Source organism: Macaca nemestrina, chromosome 12 (genome assembly GCF_043159975.1).
Source record: "Macaca nemestrina isolate mMacNem1 chromosome 12, mMacNem.hap1, whole genome shotgun sequence".
NCBI classification, from domain to species: domain Eukaryota; kingdom Metazoa; phylum Chordata; class Mammalia; order Primates; family Cercopithecidae; genus Macaca; species Macaca nemestrina.
Window position 1 is genome coordinate 12,279,748 of NC_092136.1, and position 19,520 is coordinate 12,299,267.

At 60.4% G+C, this 19,520-nt stretch overlaps 1 protein-coding gene and 1 pseudogene across 9 annotated transcripts in view; one reads left to right on the forward strand and one right to left on the reverse strand.

Moving 5' to 3' along the window:
* The window catches only part of LOC105469418 (myelin regulatory factor), a 36,650-nt gene extending 17,635 nt beyond the window's left edge, over positions 1-19,015 (reverse strand). For 5 of the 9 annotated variants that reach the window (XM_011720409.2, XM_011720410.2, XM_011720408.2 and 2 more), the window contains exons 1-5: positions 18,849-19,010; positions 5,421-5,508; positions 4,899-5,162; positions 1,445-1,506; positions 251-530 (exon numbers count right to left, since the gene is read on the reverse strand). In XM_011720409.2, the coding sequence (XP_011718711.2) occupies positions 251-530; positions 1,445-1,506; positions 4,899-5,162; positions 5,421-5,508; positions 18,849-18,894 (740 nt within the window). In that variant the 5' untranslated portion in view covers positions 18,895-19,010. Of the gene's footprint in view, positions 1-250; positions 531-1,185; positions 1,290-1,444; positions 1,507-4,898; positions 5,163-5,420; positions 5,509-18,848 lie in introns of those variants that run through there. The other 4 variants (XM_011720404.2, XM_011720407.2, XM_071074482.1 and 1 more) reach the window with 4 other exon arrangements.
* Positions 13,939-17,572, forward strand: LOC139357634 (uncharacterized; annotated as a pseudogene).
* Positions 19,016-19,520: the final 505 nt, after the last annotated feature.

Genomic DNA, 19,520 nt, shown 5'->3' on the forward strand with positions numbered 1-19,520 from the left:
CGTTTCCCCCATCAGAACCTCAGTTTACCTACCTGTGCCCACCAGATAAGGTAGTTGTGAGCAAACCCCTCAAGGTATTGCTGGGCAAACGTGTGTAAATATGTTGACCCCCATCTGCCCTGCAGAGCCTTCTGCCCTCCCTGGGCACATCCCGGTCCCTGCCTCGCTCTCTGGCCTGCCCGTCACCCTGCCCACCCTGGTTCCTGCACCCCACCTTCCCACCCCAGGGAGCCAGCCGCCCACGTCTTACTCAGCTCCGTGCTGCTGCAGGAGCTGGTGCAGCATCTGGGACTGCTGGGTGTGGTGGAGATCAGTGGGCACCAGCCCCTGCCCCATGGCAGCGTAGGGGGGGACCGGGGGCTCGGCCTTCATGTACAGGTCCCGCTGCAGCACAGGGTAATGAGGTGGAGGTGGTGGGGGTGGCGGGGGGCCTGGCAAGTGGGCTGGAGGTGGGGGCGGATGCTCCAGGCGGGAGGGCACTCCCACGTGGCACAACGTCTCAGGGGTTATCGTGCGCAGGAGATGGGGTTCTGCAGGAGAGATGGGGGAGCGGACATCTGAGACCAACCGCACCGTCCTCCCCAAGGCAGAGTCTCCTGCTTCTACTGCGTCCTGAGCCAAGCCTGGGGACTGCCCCCCACCTACCCTAGGTGGGAGGGCCATTGGTCAGCCACCTACTAGAGGCCTGAGCAGGGAGGCACAACCCTGTCCAAGGAGGGGCAGCTCTTCACCCCATCCTAGCCACCTCCTGCCCCCAGGCTGGGCCAGGAGGATCCAAGTCAAATCTAAAGGTCCCCCTCCGTCCCCATCTCCTCTGAGGCCTGCTCCTCCTCTGGGCCTCAGGAAGGAGTCTCTGGAGACCCCCAGCCCAAGCCTGCCCAGTGCTCCTCCCTCCGGCAGGCAGCCCCTCTTCTGGGCTCTCAGGGGCCAGCCCCCCGGCCTGAGTGGGGAGGCCCCAGCTCCCTTTGTTCCCCAGGAGGCATTCCAGGGATGTTTTTGGTAAGATAAACAGAACTCTTGACCCCAATCCGGACTGCGGGGAGCCTGCTCCCGCGGTGGTTCTGCTCTTGACCACCTGGGGGCCGGGGCACCCCTGAGCACCCTCTAAGGTGAGGTGGGCCCGGCCTGGGAAGCCTGCGCCCAGGCTGCACCCGCGGCCACGGCCTTCCCCAGCCACCCACTTACCGCTGAAGGGTGCGTCCATGATGGCGCAGGCAGCCAGGCGGGTGGCATCACCGCGGGGATACTTGCTCAGAGGCAGGGCCAGGCTCCCCACCCGCCCGTGGGGAAACAATAGCCAAGCGCCAGGGAGTATTTGACCAGCGATAATCTCAGCCCGTTGTGCAGCCGCTGGCCCCCTCCCTCCTCCCCTACCTCCCTGATAAGGCCGCCCCAACCACTTGCCCGAACCCTGGAGCAGGAGGGCGGTGCCCGCTGGACTCACCATTCACCTGCTGGGGGGAGTAGGCCTCGGAGCCCGAGTCTGGGGGAGAGTCCGGCAGTGTGCTGTGAGAGCCAGGGGAAGGGGCCGGGGGGTGAGCAGCCGAGCCCCCGCCTTCCAGCTGGGCAGCTCCTCTGCATGGTAGGGTCCCAGAGCCCCCCAGAAGCTGGGGACACAGGTTTCCTCACATCCACCCTTAGGGGCATTTCTCTGCACCACCCACATAGGGGTGCCTGGCAGGGCCTGGGGCCGAATTGTGGGTAGGGGGCTGCCCCTTAGACCTACAAGGCACTTAGGGGGCAGTTACTAGTGTCCTTGATGATGGCACAGGGACTCAAAGACTCCCGCCCCAGACCGAGGGCCAGGCCTTCTTCTCTCTTCCTGCACCCACGGAAGCCCCACAGCTTCCTGGAAACGCAGGGCCCTAGGGGGCTGGGCCTTGGGGCATTCAGCAGGTCGCGGGGGGCTGCCCCACCAGAGGCAGGTGTGAACTGGGAAGGGAGCCAGCACCACCAGGCCTGGGTTTATTTTTTTCTTGCAGGTTTCACTTTATCAGTGTTCAGGAAAAAGAACAAACTCAACCTAAGAGGTCAACACGTCCTGCGTGAACCCTGAGCTCACCCAGCAAGTGGGAGGCTGTGGCCATATGGGATCCAGCTCTTTGGCCATCCCTGGTCCCCACATCTGGAGCAACTCCCCATTCCCATGCCCAGGGAACTGCCAGAGGCTATGGCCCTGTTGTGGACACAGCCCCAGGACTGGTTCCAGAGTCCCCTTGCACCCTGTGCCAGCCACCCACCCACCTTCGGGGCCTCGTGTAGAGACCTATACAACTATTCAAGAAGACAGACTCTGCGGGTTTTGTGTGAATGATACAAAAACATGGATGGGACTCAAACCCATACTCCTCGCCACAGCCTCAGGCACCCTGCGCTGCCACTCCATCCTGCACTTCCCTGACAATGCCCGGGCCTTCTGTAATGTGTGAAGGGCTTTCACACCCTGCAGTCCCTGCAGTCCCATGCCCCAAGTCCACAGCACCTTGTGTCTCTCCTGTTAAGTTCCTCTGGCATCTGATTATTACTCTACTTGGGGATGCAGTGGTGAATACCTCTCCCCACTTAGGCTTCAGGATCCACTGCAGAGCCGTGTGTCTGTATTTTTTTTTTTTTTTTTTTTTTTTGAGACAGTCTTGCTCTGTGCCCAGGCTGGAGTTCAGTGACGCAATCACTGCTCACTGCAACCTCCACCTCCCGGGTTCAAGCGATCCTTGTGCCTCAGCCTCCCAAGTAGCTGGGATTACAGGCATGCACCACCACACCCGGCTAATTTTTGTATTTTTAACACAGACTGGGTTTCGCCATGTTGCCCAGGCCAGTCTCGAACTCCAGGCCTCAAGTGATCTGCCCACCTCAGCCTCCCAAAGTGCTGGGATGCGTGAGCCACCGTGCCCAGCCTTTTTTTTTTTTGAGAGGGACTTTCTCTCTTTTTGCCCGGGCTAGAGTGCAATGGCGCGATCTCGGCTCACTGCAACCTCCGCCTCCCAGGTTCAAGTAATTCTCCTGCCTCAGCCTCCTGCATAGCTGGGATTACAGGCATGCACCACCACACCTGGATCGTGATCTCGGCTCACCGCAACCTCCGCCTCCCAGGTTCAAGTAATTCTCCTGCCTTAGCCTCCCGAGTAGCTGGGATTACAGGCATGCACCACCACACCTGGATCATTTTGTATTTTTAGTAGAGGTGGGGTTTCTCCATGTTGAGGCTGGTCTCGAACTCCTGACCTCAGGTGATCCGCCTGCCTCGGTCTCCCAAAGTGCTGGGATTATAGGCGTGAGCCACCGTGCTCGGCCTTTTTTTTTTTTTTTTTGAGACAGGGTCTTACTCTGTCCCCAGCAGTGGCAGGCGAGATCACAGCTCACTATAGCCTCTACCTCGCTGGCTGAAACTATTATCTCACCTCAGCCTCAGGAGTAACTGGGACTACAGGCACATGCCACCACACCCAGATAATTTTTGTAATTTTTGTAGAGATGGGGTTTCATCATGTTGCAGGCTGGTCTTGAACTCCTGGGCTCAAGCAATCTGCCTACCTTGGCCTTCCAAAGTGCTGGGATTACAGGTGTGCGCCACCACGCCCAGCCTCATGTCTCTCTTGTTTATCACCTAGACCCAGGCCTGGCCCTGGGTCCCTCCCTAGAGTGGCCCTGGCCACAGAGTCCCTGTGTGGCTCTGGACAAGCCGCTTTCCCTCTCTGAGCCTCAGTGTGCCATTAAAATCCTGACAGGAGCAGTGGCCAGGGCTCCTTGTGGGGTCTCCCAGGAGCTGGATACCTGGGAAGGCTGATGAGCTCACACAACCATAGGCACGTGATACAGCAGCGGGCACCAGCAGGCGCTCACCAAATGTTAGTTCTTCTCCCTCTGCCCCCAGGGGCCTGTAGTTTAGGAACAGCCTCACCGCCTCAAGCAAACAGTTTGCCTTCTGCAGCAAAGGTTCACCCCTGGCACCCCAAGCCTGGCCTCCACTCCCTTCCCCGCAGAAGCCAGGGAGCTCAGGAAGCACGGCCGGCCATGTGTCCATGGCCACCATGCACCCAGGGCTTCCTCTGTGCCCTTGCTTACTTCCCACGATAATCTTGAGGGGTAAGCATTTGGGGGCTCACTTCGCAGGAAGCTGAGGCCATGGGTTAGATGGCTGGTACATGGGAAAGCTGAAGTTGGAGCCAGGCTGTCTGAACACAGTGTTCATGCACCTAGTGTTTTAATGCTTTTCTACCCAGAGACAGGGGCCCCTATGTTTGCCCTGAGCTCCCCTGCAGACCCACGCTCCCAGCCTCCCACTGTGAACATGTGCCCCGGGGGCTGCCCTGGCATCTGGCTGGGCGGGTGGCTGCCTGGAACCTTTGGTCAAAGCCAGTCCCAAGGTTCAGCCCTGCGTCAGACCCCTGGTGTGGACTCCTCAGAAAGATGGGGGGAAGGGCCTGGGTTCTGGGCTCCATGAGGCTTGCTTTGGTAGGGGGGAGCTAAGGTGCCACATCTGAGCCGTGGTCCAACTCCTGTGGCCATAGTACACGTCCGCTGGATGCGTGAGTGAGTGGGCCCGGCATGTGTGCACAGGTATGCAGGTGTTCTCATGAAGGTAAACAGTCACAGCCTCCAGTCCCGCCACCTCCTGTCCACTCTCCACACAGCACCGAGATTTTTCTAGCACTTACGTCAGCCCTCATCACTCCCCTGCTTAGAAGCTTCATGGCTGCCCAGTGCCTCAGAACAAAGCCCAGGAGCCCCCCCTCGGCCTGGACCCAACCTCCCTTCCCTCACCTGCCCACACACAGCCGGTCACCGAACCCATCCCATGCCAGGCCAGTGTCCAGGACCTCCCAGGCCATGGCCACAGCCCTGCTCCCTGCCTGCACCTAGGCCTCTGTATCCCCCTACTCCCTGCCCTCACTCACCCTGGGGCATAGGGAGCCTTGGGCTCGGCCTTGATGGGGGGCCCAGCGCCCCCCGGGAAGGGCTTGGGGGCAGCGCCCATGCCGTTGTTGTTGTTGCAGTTCAGCGGGGGGCCGTAGCTCGGGGGTGGGAGGGGACCATGGCGTCCCGGGGAGGGTCCACCCCCAGGGGGGCTCAGGTGGTGAACCCCGCTGGAGCCGGGCATCGCAGGCTGCCCGTGAGAGTAGGAGGCCGAGCTGGCTGGAGCAGAGATGTCAGGGAAGCAGCTGCGGGGAAGGGTAGCGGCTCAGCTCCAGCCAGGACCCCGGCCCCAGCAGGGAAGTAGCCGCCCCCTCCCCGCAGGGAACTCTGGAGATTTCGGAGGAGTCAGTGGCTGGGAAAGGACGAGGAGCAGCTTTCAGAGGTGGGACCACAGGTGGGACCACGGGAGACCCCAGGTCCGGCCCTCAGACCTCCCTGGTGACAGAAGAGAGACAAAGGGCTGGGGGCTGGGCAGGTGCAGGGCAGGCAAGGGGGCCACTTACAGGTCGGAGGCATCCTCCTTGCTGATGTACTCCTCCAGGATGCTGGTGTCTATGTTGGAGGGCTCCAGGGCACCGTTGATGTCGTGGCCTGCAGGGCAGGAGAGGTGGGCTAGGGAAGGGGCCCAGCTCCCTGCAGACCCTGGGCATCTGGGACCAGCCCTCCATCCCTGCCCAGGCTAGCCATCCAAAACAGATGCCCCTGCTCCTCTCCACCCAAGTATCCCTGTGGGGGCCAGCTCTCACCTCCACTGCCTGGCACCCCTCCAGGAAGCGCTGATAATGACCCCCGCCCCAGCACAAGGCCCCCTTGAGTCTCAGAGGAGAGGGGCCCAGGGCATGGATCTGGGTACAGAGAGGCCGATCCTGCCACGCCCCTTTCTAGCTGTGTGACAGGGAGCAAGTCCTTTCCGCTCATCTGTCAAATGGGGTCACTGTCCCTCTCTCTTATGGGGTGCTGTGAGGCACAAATGAGGTGCTTACTGAGTTGAGAGCCCCATCGGTGCCCACTGCCCTCGATGGGATGGCTCGGACCCAACAGGCACTGTCCTGCCCTGTCCTCCAGGGGTCGGTTCCAGATGGCCTAGCTCCAGGCACGCAGGAGCACGAGGCCTGGCTGAGTGGGACCGTATATCCTGGGGGCCCACAGGGCTGTGGGAGCCTCCTGCACCCAGGCCCTGGCTGCAGCGGGGAGTGGGGATCAGGATCAGGAGAGCTCCCTGCACCCTCACTGGATATGCCCATCACCCTCTGGGGCACGGGCTGGGGAACTTAGCCCCCTTTTTCCAGAGGAGGCAGAAGCCTAGAGAGGGAAGGGCTTGCCCCGGGCTCCCAGCAGGGAATGATGGCCGCCAGAGCTCCACTCCTCTGCCTGCTGCCCTCTCCTGGGCCCTCTGCGCTGGCCCCGGCCCCACCAAGGGGAGGGGCCCCTAGAGGAAAGGCAGCCAGGGCTCTTGGGCATCATGAGGGAGGACGGGGGAGGTGCCGGCCTTTCCCCTCCCAGGGTCACCTTGCGGGGGGAGCCAGAGGGCGGGGTGATAAGGGGGCTGACGTGGGAGATGCGTCAACCCCGATAATGGAGGACAGCCCCACCTACACAGCTGACCCAGGCTGGCCAGCCCCACTGAGGCAGGAGGGCTCCTCCCACAGGCCTCTGAAGCCTGAGTCTGGGGTCTGCCCTCTTCTGTTGAGCTCAGACAGGTCCAGGAACAAATCCTGGCTCAGCCACTCCCTGCTGAGTGATCTTGGGCAGGTCACACGCACTCTCTGAGCCTCAGTCTCCTCATTCGTGCAATGGGGACACGTACAGCTAGGGCTTCATGGGGCTGTTTTGAGTATGAAATGAGATGAGGTGTGTGAAGTGCTGGCCACTTAGTGGGTGCTCAGCGGTCAGAATAGCCGTCCTCACTTCCCAGCCCCAGAGCCCTGGGGTCCCTGGGAGCCCCCCGCCCAGGCCCCTCCCTGGCCCCAGCCGGCATTTCAAGAATGCTGAGCCCCGCTTAGGTGATTAATGAGCGGCTAAGCCCTCCTAGGAGTCACGCGCTGCCTGCGACAGGCCAGGGCCCTCCTGCTGACCCCCACCCCCAGCTCACCCAGCTAGGAACAAGGGACACCCACCACGCACCACCAATGGCTGTTCAGGGCGGTGCGGCCCGGGGCAAGAGCAGCTTCTCCAGTTGGGCGTGGCCACTGCGCGTGCCTGGGTTCCAGGACCCTGCCTCTGCTCAGGCCCCACCCTGCCGTAACCACAGGTCCTATTTATTGAGTGCCTACTGTGTGCCAGGCACTTTGTGAGTCAAATACATTAATAATCACAGGAGTTTCTTGTCTTTACTTTTTTTTTTTTTTTTTTTTTTTTTTGAGACAGAGTCTTGCTCAGTTTCCCGGGCTGAAGTGCAGTGGCGCAATCCCGGTTCACTGCAACCTCCGCCTCCCTCCCAGGTTCCAGCAATTCTCCCACCTCAGCCTCCCGAGTTGCTGGGATTACAGGCGCCCGCCAGCACACACGGCTAATTTTTTGTATTTTTAGCAGAGATGGGGTTTCACCATGTTGGCCAGGCTGGTCTGGAACTCCTGACCTCAGATGATCTGCCCGCCTCAGCCTCCCAAAGTGCTGGGATTACAGGCCTGAGCCACCGTCCCCAGCCTAATCACAGGAGTTTCTTATGCACAAGGCATCCTGCAGGCTCTTCACCTGCAGCGTGTTACTCAACCCTCCCAGCCCAGAATGGTGACCATGACAGAGACAAGTGACTTGATAGTGACAGAGACAGTGACTTGACAGTGGCTCACAGTGAGTATCTCCCAGTGCTTCTCAACTCATCATGGTGATGATGACAAAGACAGTGGCAGTGACAGTGACTGCAGCTCACACTGACTGCCTACCAGGCCCGGCACGATTCTAAGTGCTTTATGCATTTTCCCTCTCTAAACAGTGGGAATGTTCAAATAGGTACATGATCACCATCCCCACGGTTCAGAGAGGTCAAGTCTCTTACCCTAGGCAACACAGCAAGGAGGATTCCAGCCAGGTGCAGGGGCCTGACTCCAAGGGGGAGGGTGTGGCTAGCGGTTGCTGTGCCTTCCCCACCCCACCTGGAGCATCACCCCCACTCTGGCCGCTGAAGCTGCAAGTTTTTGAGCCTGAACTTGGAATCTACAGTGAATGATGGGCTGATGCAGCCATAGTGTTGCTATTTATAACAGACCCAGCCCCCTCCTCTCCTGGCCAGGAGCACTCCTAATCGCCCCTAATCCTCCTGCCCACCTCCCTCGGGATAGGGGGCCTCAGGCAGAGGCATCCTGGGAGACCCTAACGAGAACCAGATGTGCTTTGGGGGAGGAGGGACCCTCCCGTGCCAGGGTCCGGGCGGACGGAGGACGGAGGAAGGAGGTGGGAGGAGGGAACTGATGGGGCAGCGTTGCGGGGAGGCCAGTGGGTGGGGAAGAAGTTTGAGGGTTGGGGGTTCGGAGGGCCTCCTGAGGAACGCTGACCCCACACCTTCTCCTGGAAGCCCTGGAGGCCACGTCGTCTCTTCCCCACGCTGCTCGGCCCCCAGCCCGCCCGTGAACCACACTGGAGATTTCTAACAGACATTCCAGGTGGACAAGACGAGGGTGGGGGCTTGCCAAAGCCCAGGGATTGCTGAGGCTGGGATACAGCCCCTAAGAACCCAGGACGGGGGCAGGGTCCCATGGGCACCCTCTTGGGAGCACCTCTCCCCACTGCTCCCAAAAGAGCCCCAGAATATCACTGGAGCCCAGCCAGGGGTACCTGCCAGGCAGAACGTGGAACATGGGCCACATGGCTCACTCTGATCCTCAAGACCCCTCTAAGAGAAGGGAAGCCGGGTCCGCCAGACGCCGCCCAGGGCCCAATAACCCAAAAACAGCACCATGAGCTCACAAACCAGCATCTCTGTCTTTCGCTTCTCAAACCCTTCAACAGCTTCCCACTGCTTGGGAGAAATCTGGAGCCCTCTGGCAGTCCAAGGCCTGACATGGTCTCCTGCCTGCCCCCGACTGCCTTTTCTCCTTCCCCAGGTCCCCTCCCTCCCCTCCTCTCAGTGGTCGGCCCCTGCGGTCGGCCCCTGCCTCCTTTCCATCCTCCATCCCACATCAAGGCCTTCACATGTGCCGTTCCACGCTGTTCCTATTCACGCTTTAGGTTTTGTCTTAAATGTAAATTCCCCCAAGAGGCCATCTCTGACTCTCCCATTCTCTTTAGCAAGGGATGGGCAGGGGCGTTGTAATTCCTTATCAGCTCTTTACCCTCCCGCCTACACACACCCTGTTGGGCAGGATGGGCGTCTGTCCACCACCCACCCACCACCCACAGCTCACTCGCCCAGTGGCTGCTCTGTGCCCAGCCGTGTGCCATTCACTTTACATGGCTCATATTGAATTCTCATCCCAACCCTACAAGGTAGGTGATTTTCTTTTTCTTCATTTTACAGATGAGGAAACTGAGGCTCAGAAAGGATAGGCATGTGCCCACAGCTTACAGGGGCAGGTGCTGGGCTATGAGCGCTGCCCTGTTCTGTCTCTCTGGGATATAGTATGCCAGCACACAACAGGCACCTAGGAAATGTTCACAGAGTGGATGAGCCAAGTGGCCAGTGAGGGACCTCAGCCAGGCCATGCTGTGGTCAGGGCTGGGGCTACCCAGGGCCCCTCCAGGTCCTGCCCCTGCCCTGCTGAGCTATGCGCCTCAGCTGCTCCTCATTAATTAGGCCCTTTATTACCTGCCTGGAACAGGAGCCAGACGCTGCCCCTTCCCAGGCAGGCTGTGATCCAGACTATGGGAAGGCACCCCCTCCTCTCCCCTCTCCTCTTCTCTCCTCCTCTCCTTAAGGCCACCCAGCTGGCCACGAAAGGAATGGAGGCCACCCAAGCCAGGTGCAGGATGAGAGCAGGCAGGGGCCCAGGTGGTCCCTCCACCCAGGACCTCTCCCTTCCGCCCCTCCTTGTGCTCATGTGCCCCCTCCGCCCCCCACCAGCTGTGGCCGCTGGCTGAGTCTCGGCCATTGTCCCAGGGAACGGGGGAGGGTGGGGACACGGCACAGTGGGAGGCTTGTGCCCTGCCCACCCCCTCCCCTGGCCCGTCAATGGGGCACTTGTCAATTCATGCCCCAAACATGGCGGAAATCCCGTCAGCCACGTGGCTGTGGGTAGGGTGGGCCGGGTCCCGAGGATGCTGGCCAGGCCTGGTCGATCCGAACCTGGGGTGCAGAGGGCACCAGGGCCCAGGCGCATTCCCAAAGACCCCAGTTGCTCTGAGTGTCCACTCGGGGCATCTGAACCTGAGGGGTACCCTAGCTTCAGGCAGCAGCTGAGGGCCAGGGTGGTAGCGGTCAGGGGACAGCCCATCTGGGCATAACTGTGATGCCCAGAGAGATCCCCAGAGTCAAAGAGGCCTGGTTGCTAATGTGGACTCCCCACTTCATGGCTATGACCCTCAGCAAACGACCTGAGACCTGGCTTCCTTCTCCATCAGATGGAGCACGAATCCCTGCCATGGAGTGAGCCTTAAACGAGGTGACCCCCAGGAGGCCATTCCGAAGTCAGGGTGAACCGCCCTCTTTCCATCTCTCCTGGGACTCCCATCTCCTTTCCTGCCCTCACGCCTCCACCCAGGCTGTCCCCTCTCTCCCAGGCCCCTCCACCTTGCTGTACACCTGCTCCGGAGCCTCCGAGGGGCCTCCGTGCCTTCTCCTAAGTCCCTCTGAGGCATGGCCAGCACTCTGCTGCTATTCTTACACACGCACAGCATAATCCAGCCTGTCAGCCTCGGCCCCAGTCATCCCTTCCAGTGGGTCAGCCTTCTGCAACTGCCTCCCTGCCTGCCCAGGCAGCCCCTCCCGTCCTCCCAGTCACAGAGAGCCCCTAGTGCTGTGGCTCATCTCCCAACCAGTTTACATGAGGGCAAGGCACTGTAGGCCTCAGCTCCTTTGGTTTGGACTTTGTCTTCTTATGAATACGATCTATAGCCAGGCACGTTGGCTCACACCTATAATCCCAGCACTTTGGGAGGCCAAGATGGGCAGATCACGAGGTCAGGGGTTTGAGACCAGCTTGATCAACATGGTGAAACCCCGTCTCTACTAAAAATACAAAAATTAGACAGGCTTGGTGGTGCATGCCTGTAATCCCAGCTACTCAGGAGGCTGAGGCAGGAGAATCACTTGAACCCGGGAAGCAGAGGTTGCAGTGAGCCGAGATCGTGCCACTGCACTCCAGCCTGGGTGACAGAGCGAGACTTTGTCTCAAAAAAAAGAAAAAAAAAGATCTATAACTGCTAGCTGTCCTGCTTTAGGCTTCAACTTGTGACCAGAGCCTTCTTAGTCAAAATGCCTTCAGGTCAAATGTTTGCTTGTGTAAGCAACCCTTTGCCTCTCCGAATCAAATCCTCAGTCAGCTTGGGCCCAGTAGCCACACCTGACAAAGATGGGGCTCTTGAGCCATTTTTCTATCAGGTTCTTCAATCTGAGTCACAGTAGTCTTTGTTCTCTCCCAACTTCTTACCAAAAATGCAGAAGAGCCCCCACAGGCTGCCTACAGAGACCCCTCTCTTTTTTTACTTTTTTTTTTTTTTTTTTTTTGAGACAAAGTTTCACTCTATTGCCCAGGCGGGAATGCAGTGGCGCGATCTCGGCTCACTGCAACTTCCGCCTCCCGAGTTCAAGTGATTCTCCCACTTCAGCCTTGCAAGGAGCTGGGATTACAGGTGCGTGCCACCATGCCTGGCTAATTGTTGCATTTTTTGTAGAGACGGGATTTCATTATGTTGGCGAGGCTGGTCTTGAACTCCTGACTGGTGTTCAAGATCCACCCGCCTCAGTCTCCCAAAGTGCTGGGATTACAGGCATGAGCCACCGGCCCAGCCGGAGAACCTTCTCTTCTAGGAGACCCAGAATCTTTTTTTTTTTTTTTTTCTTTTGAGACAGAGTCTCATCTCCAGGCTGGAGTGCAGTGGCTCAGTCTCGGCTCACTGCAAGCTCTGCCTCCCGGGTTCACACCATTCTCCTGCCTCAGCCTCCCAAGTAGCTGGGACTGCAGGCGCCCACCACCACGCCCGGCTAATTTTTTATATTTTTAGTAGAGATGGGGTTTCACCACGCTAGCCAGGATGTTCTCAATCTTCTGACCTTGTGATCCACCCACCTCGGCCTCCCAAAGTGCTGGGATTACAGGCGTGAGCCACCGCACCCAGCCCGAGTCCCAGAAATCTTTAGCCACCCTTGGGCTATGGCTACATCCACTCCAAGTCCCCACGAAGCTGCCACCCTGTCCTCAGGTCAACACAAGGCTGAACTCACAGCCCCAACATGCTCCAAAGCCAGGTCCAACAGCACCAAGGCCAGCGGCTAGGACCTGTTCCTACTCTCTCCCACAGGGACCAGAGCAGGCAGGCCACCAGGTGCCAGGTAGAGACCCTGCAGCTTGGGGTGGACACAGGTCTCCACCAGGGTCACCTGTGCCCATCTGTGCCTACGCACTGGTATGGCCCCAGGCAGGCACACTGCAACACACACACGTGTACATAAGAGTACACTCTGCAGTCAGGTATCCACTGACATGCACATGATCACATACCACATGCCCCCTACTCACGCATACACAGTACTGACACACACAGCGGCACGCCCCACTCACATACCCACACACATGCGCACACCCACATTCATCTGTGTGCCTTCATTCATTCGGCAGTTATTTACTGAGCACCTGTTGTGTGTCAGGCAAGCATAGTGGCCAGCTTTGGGGCTACAGCAGTGAGCAAAAGGGACAAAAGCCTTGCCCACATGGAGCTGACATTCTAGGGAGCACAGTCAGATGACAAGAGCAGTAAAATGCCTAGCATTCTAGAAGGTTCCAGATGGTGGGGACAGCCGGTGCAAAAGCCCTGAGGTACGAGCATGCCTGTGCATGTTCACACCTCAGCAGACTTCACAGGCATGTATGCCAGGATACGCATGTACACAAGTGCTCACTGACCCGACGGCAGGCCCAGGGCCACAGGCACAGCATCCTATGTGTGGGTTAGGTTAGTGGCCACCCAGGAAGAGCTCCTGCCGCCTCTTCTTCCCTCCAAGCCCCCTCCCGACCTGCTGTCAGACCCTCCCTAAGCAGCTCCAGCTGAAGCCAGGCCCCACTCAGTGAACTCAGTGTCACAGATGCAGCTCCACTCCCTAAAGGCAGCCCCCTGCCTCCAAGCTAGCAGGGCAGGGGATGGGGATCCCTTTCCCCCAGCCATGGAGGGAGACGAGAGGGGAAGTGAGGGAGGCCAGAGGGAGATAGGATCCTCAAACTCCACAAAGGAGAGACAGATGCTGTGGGTGTGCCCTCCGGGGGCTGCAGGGACCCGGGTCGGCTGGAGGGAGAACTTCCCTCACTGATGTGACCTGGGGCACAGGGAGGACAGAATGCCCGGGAACCCCCTCCATAATCTAGGCCGGCAGGGGGCTCCGGACCCAACTGTACTCCCCATCCAGGGGCTTTGCCCCTCCCCCTGCACTCCAGGCCCTGGCACTCATGGGGTCTAACTGCTCATGTCATGCAACCTTGACCATGTGAGTGAGGGCTCTGAGGTCTTAGAGAGGTCAAAGAGGCTGCATGGATGTCATCTGGTGTGGCCACCCATGCTGGAGCCACTCCTCAGCATGTCAGGAGGAGAGGCCCCTTCCCTACCCACCCCAGGCTGGTACCCAGCTGGGACCCAGGCTCCAGTCCCAGCTCTGCTGTGGCCACCTTGAGGGAGCCTGATACATCATCGCCTTCCTCTCCTGCCTCACAGCATGCCTCAGAAATGGGAGGACATCACCCACCCTTCCACTGCACCCCAGGACTCCAGGAAGACAACATGCAAAGAGCCTGGGTGTGGCAGATGAAGCCACAATATAGTCAAGCCCCTCCCCCTTGCTGGCAGCAAGAACAGGACCCAAATCTCAGAGGGGGAGGTGGGGTGGGCCTACTGGATGTGCCAGGCACCAGGACCAGGTCACGCTGGGCCAAAGCTGTCATGGTGCAGGCCCTGTGCACAGAACCACAGAACATGCTCAACAAGCCCCCTAAGCTTAGCGGCACTGACCTATCCTAGGGACCAGTAATCTTCAAGGTAGGACGCAGAACACCTGCCATGGGCCAATGGAGTGTTCAGCAGGCCAGGCACTATCTTACCTCATCACCCCAGAAACCCTGGGACGCAGGCCCTGCCGTTACAACTGCATTCCCATTTTACAGATGAGAAAGCGGAGGCACAGCGGTGCCCTGATACAGCCAAGAGAAGGACTGTGGGTAAGCAGCAGAGCTAGGAACAGACCCCAGCTGTCCCCGCTGGCAAATGCACAGAACCATTACATCATCCCACTCCGAGACCCAACCAAGAGGTACCCACACCCTGTGGCAGCAGGGGCTGAAGGCCTGGAAATAGGAGAGGAGGCCCCCACATACTCCAGCACCCAAGGCCATGAGAGAAACTGAGGCCCAGAAATGTGCTAGGTCCGTAAGGAGGAAGGTGGGAAGGTAAGGCAGGCTGCCTGGGCAGGGCGGGGCCACCCGGTTAATGATTCAGTTAATAATTTCTGCTCCCTGCTCCTTATCAGGGAGGGCAAAGTCCAAGGGTGACAGCCAATCAGCAGCCCCGCTGGGCTGTTACCCAGCAGCCTCCGCTACCAGGGCCCTCCAGTCTGTAACCCCTTGGGAGTTTGTAAGTGGGGAGCCAGGCCCCCAGGGAAAAGGCCATTCTGCCCTCAAATGCCCTCCTTGGCTCTACCTAAGATGCCAAGGAGCATTCCGTCCAGCTTTCCAGTCTCAGGAGAGTCCCTGAGGCCAAAGGGTTAGTAACTGCCTGCTTCGTACCCCTGCACTGACCCGAAGCCCTCCAGAGAGGTGCTTTCTGGGGTGCGTCCCCCAACCCCACTGCCTCTGTTCACATACCCATTGTTGCCTCCATTGACCCTGAGAACATTTCCTGCCCACTCCCCACCCCTGCCCTGCACTGGGTGCTGGGGACACAGGGATGAGTCAGACCCCCCACTACCATTTCCTCCCCTGCCAGGCTCAGGGCCTGGGGCGGGTCTGGCAATCAGCTCCATGCACTGGGGCTAGGACCGGAGTCCTCAGCGGGGCTCTGGATGGACCCAGGAGGCAGGTCCTCTCCCTGGGAGTCAGGGGTCAGGAAACCCTGTGCCTGGCCACCCCTCCCATCTACTTACTCCCTGGGTGCACCAGGGACAGACAGAGACAGACAGGCTGACACGGGCCACAGTGCCACCTCCATCACACAGCCCAGCTCAGCCCCGGATTCCTGTCCAGGTGGGGGTCCTCTCTTCCAAATCGTCAGGTAGTCTCTACCTGGGACCTCTTCCTGCCCTCCAGAGGCAGAGATGTTTGTACCTGACAGGTAGCCCCCCACACCAAGGTACTGGTGGCAGGGTAGGGAGCTGGGGGCTAGGTGTCTGCTCTGGCTAACTCTGGCCAACTCCCTTCTCTCTGATCCTCAGCCAGCACCATTCCCCTCCCCTCACCCATCCCACAGCTGGGAAGGGTGGCTTTTGAACCAGTATCCTGGTGCTCCAGGGGCTGTGGGGAGCCCAGCCCCCCTTATCCACTGTATCTGCCCTATTAGGAGACTATGAGTTTGTTTGATGGTTAAAAAAAATTACATTGGAAGCCCCTGCTCTGGTCCAACGCACTTACTTACCCTAGAAGGGGAATGAGGCCAGAGAAGGAAGTCACTAGTCCAGGCCACCCATCAGCTTCAGAAGGGGCGAAATCCCAGGCCTCCCTCCTCTAGCCTTAGTGAGGCTCCAGAGGCCCCACTAAACTCCAAGTGGTCTCTCCAGCACCTGCTGGAAGGCGATGTCCCTCCATCCTCCAAGGCTCCCTGCACACCCACCTGCTTTCTGGGGGGCACTGGGCTGCTCACTCCAGCCTCATGTGCCCCTACAATCTGGGGCCAGCAGCCACCCCTTCCAGGCTCGGCCATTCATACTCTAACATGTCCCTCCTCCCCAGGGCTGGGTGGTGAGCTTCTTCAGAGCTGAGGTTCTTCTCTGCCACCCTCTCCTGTCTTGCAGGTGAGGAAAAAGGACCTAGAGAGGGCAAGAGCTCTTTGGGGGTTCCCTGCCAGGCACAGACAGTCACCCCGCTCTCAGTGGTCCAGCCTGCACTAGAACTCTGAGGTCCTGGCCAGATTCTCAGACGCTGCCCTGTCCCGTGCCTGCCCTGGCTCTGGGGTCCAAGGCCCCCTTACACTGTGGCCCGGTTACCTGCTGGGAGCCAGTGCATCCTGCCCGGTGGGTCCCCTCTCTGCAGGCCCTGTGCCCGCCAATCTGGGCTGCCTTGCCTCTCTCTAGGGGATTAGCCAGGCGGTCACGGGGGCCCGGCTGTACCAGCCTCGAGGGGGCCGCCCTGTCCCAGCCTCCCACCCGAGGTCCAAAGCGCCTTAGCCCCCAGCCCACCACCGGCACAGGGCAGGACCCAGCACCTATGCTTGGTGTGCCCAGGGAGGTGTGTCAAGTGAGGGGGCGCGCTGTGCTGCAGCCCCTTCAGTAAAACCCTTTCCCAGTCTCCCAGCACAGAGCCGAGATCACAGGGTCCGCTATCAACTGTCCAGAGGGATGACCAAGGCCAAGTGGGGACCAGGAGGAGAGCTCAGGTGTCCCCAGCCCCAGTCCCGAGTGTGAGAGCACTCAAGAGTGACGCAGCCACGGCTCAGAAGCACAACTTCCCGCTCCCTCGCACTTTACACTCACACTCACAAGCACACCAGGCCCTGCCGCTCCCAGGCCCGCTCACACCTACAGTGGGTCCTCCACATGGGCCTTCCCCTCCCAAGTGGCCCAGAGACCCTAGTCCTCAGGGCCCACGCACACCTTCCCCCATCGCAGAGGCTGGGAGCTGTTTCCAGCCCAGCCCTCCTAGGCGGGCAGCTTCACACCCCTCCCCTGCTCCCCACAGACATTCTTGAGTCTCCTCTTATCTCTCTGGAGGGAGCAGCGCAGCCTCCCCCCGCCAGGCTGCCAGGCCGCTGCATGGCTAAGCCGTGGCGTCAGCCCCCACCCCCCAACCCATGGTCAGGAGAGAGCCAGGGAGTCCAGGCCAGCCAGGCCCACCCCTCTGCTCTCTGTCCAGGTCCAGGGTCCTGAGGAAGGCAGTGTGGAAGTCAAGGGAGCCCGGCCTACGGGTCCTCTGGGTACCCAGCAGGCTTAAGGCCCCCCAAACAGTAACCCAAGCAGGCACGAATGTCTGGTCCCCTCTTCCCTGAAGGCCTCAAACCGCGTCAGGCCCCTTGAGAGCTCCTATGGATCAACAGTGTCTGGGGAGAGCCAGAGCCCCGGGACAGATGGGGGGCTGCCTAAGACCCTCAGATGGCCCAGCTGGCACAGAGTCAACCGTTCAATCTAGTCCAAGCCTGAATTCTTGGGGTCTGGGTCTGTGGGGTGTCCAGAATCCTGAAGTGGGATGACTGAGGCTTGGGGGTGCCCCTGCCTGGGCTGCTCAGCCAGTAGGCGTGAATAAGGGTTCCCACCTCCCAAGTCACAGAGGGAGAGAAACTGAGGCACTGGAAGAGCTGCTTCTCTCTTCCACAGGACTCCACAGGAATCTGGGGCTTGAAACTTCGGCCCTGGTTCCCTGCCCTGCAGCCCTGATAGGTTCACACATGAAGGAATGTTCTCAGTGCACCAAGCAGCAGGATGTGGCCTTAGGGACTAGAGGGAGCTCGGGGCAGGGGCTGGGCTCACTACATTGGTAGACAGGGGCACAAAAGGGGGCCAGAGGGTCTGGCTAGATGTTCCAGGGAAGTTCTGAGAAGTGGAGAGAGCTGGGAGGCGCCAGCCTGCACTTCCCCTCCCCCTCCCATGGCTGTCCCATCCCTCCAGAACCCACCACCAGGAGGAGTGGCGGCCCGCAGGAGGGGCAGGGGCCGTCCAGGAAAAGACAGGGAGTTGGTTAGATGTAGGAGCAGACCTCCAAAACCAATGTAGGGATGGGGGCAGAAGAAGATATTATGGAGTGTATGTCAATTCCACCCCAGAGGGCTCCTTTCAGGGTCAAGGGGGGGTGAGGTCACTCTTTGAGGGGGTGAGGTCAGAGAGGTGCAGCTCCAGGGTTGGGGGGACACAGTGCTGAGGAGCCTCAGAGGGCTGGTGGGACAGAGTTCACAGCACTAGAAGGGTCTCGGAGAGCAGAGGTAACTGGTGGCAGGGATGTCAGCTTCAAGAAGGTTCCAGCCCTAGGAGAGCATGCTAGGGAGGGGGGTCCCAGACCCAAACAGCAGAGGAGTCACTAGAGGCAGCATTGTGGAAAACAGGTGGCAGTCTCCAAGGGGTCCCAGTCTCTAAAGTGGTCCTACCCTCATGGAAGCACAGTGGGGAGGTCCCAGCTCCTCCTAGAAGTCAAGGGTGATGGCGCCAACCTGAAGGGCACACAGGGGGTCTTGGTCTCTAGGTGGGGGTCACAGATTCTGGGAAGCAGGCTGGAGTCCAGCCTCAAGAAGTATGGAAGGTCCTAGAAGGCACGCTGGGGGTCTGGGCCTTGAAGGGGGTTCTAGCCCGCTTGGGGTCTGGGGAAGAACAGTGGAGGGTCCCCAGACTCGGGAAGTTTGCTGGGGGCGGGAGTGTCACAATTTAGGGAAAGTTCCGGGTCCTGGAAGGCTCAAAGGAGGTCCGGACCTGGAAGGGGACACAGTCCCAAGGAAGCTGCGAGTTGAGGAGCGGGGAGGGGGAGCCCAACTTCAGCGGCGGCGGGTGGTAACCGCCAGGGGACTTCCAGCCCCGGCAGCCTGTCTTGGCGGGCTGGTGCCAGCCTGAAGGAGGGTCCCAGCCAGAGGAGGCGGAAGCACAGCGGGGGGCCCCAGCCCCCGGGGAGATCAGCAGGGGATTCCCAGAGCCAGAGGGTCGCCGCCGCCAGCCCGCGGTCTCTCACCTTCGAAGAAGCGCTGCAGCGCCTCCGTCTCGTCCACCACCTCCATGTCCCGCCTGCCCGGCGCGCACTCCAGCCGCGCACTCCAGCCGCGGCCCCGCTACAGCCCGGCCCGGGGGCGCGGCATCGCCGGCGCGGCCCGCGCGATAGTCCCGGCTAGGCTCCGGCTGCGGTCCCGCCCGGTCCGCAGCCGCGCTCGCCCCCCGCGCGGCCCTGGCCCGGCCCCTGCCCGCCCCACGCGCCCCGCCCGCCGCGCCCAGCGCCCCCTGCCGGCCCGCGCCGCGCCCAGCCCGGTCGCGGGCACCACGCTCCCGACTCCTGCAGGCGGCGCTCAGCTCTGGGCCGTCTCAGGCTTGCGGGGCCTGGGGCCGTCCCGGCGCGGGACCGTCCCGGGTCGGGGGGTGCGGGGCCGTCCCAGGCTTGCGGGTCGAGGGGCCTTCTCGGATCCGGGTGGCGCGGGGCAGTCCCAGGTTTGCGGGGCGCGGGGCCGTCTCGGGTCGGGGGAGCGGGGCCATCCCAGGTTTGCAGGGCTTTGGGCCTTCCCGGGTCGGGATGGGGGCGAAGGGCGACCTGGCTTCTGTGGGGTCGGGACTGGAAGGGTGTGCCCTCGCCGTCCTCGCCTTCGTCTTGCACAGGACAAGATGTCACGATTCCGAATCCAAACCTCAGAGACAG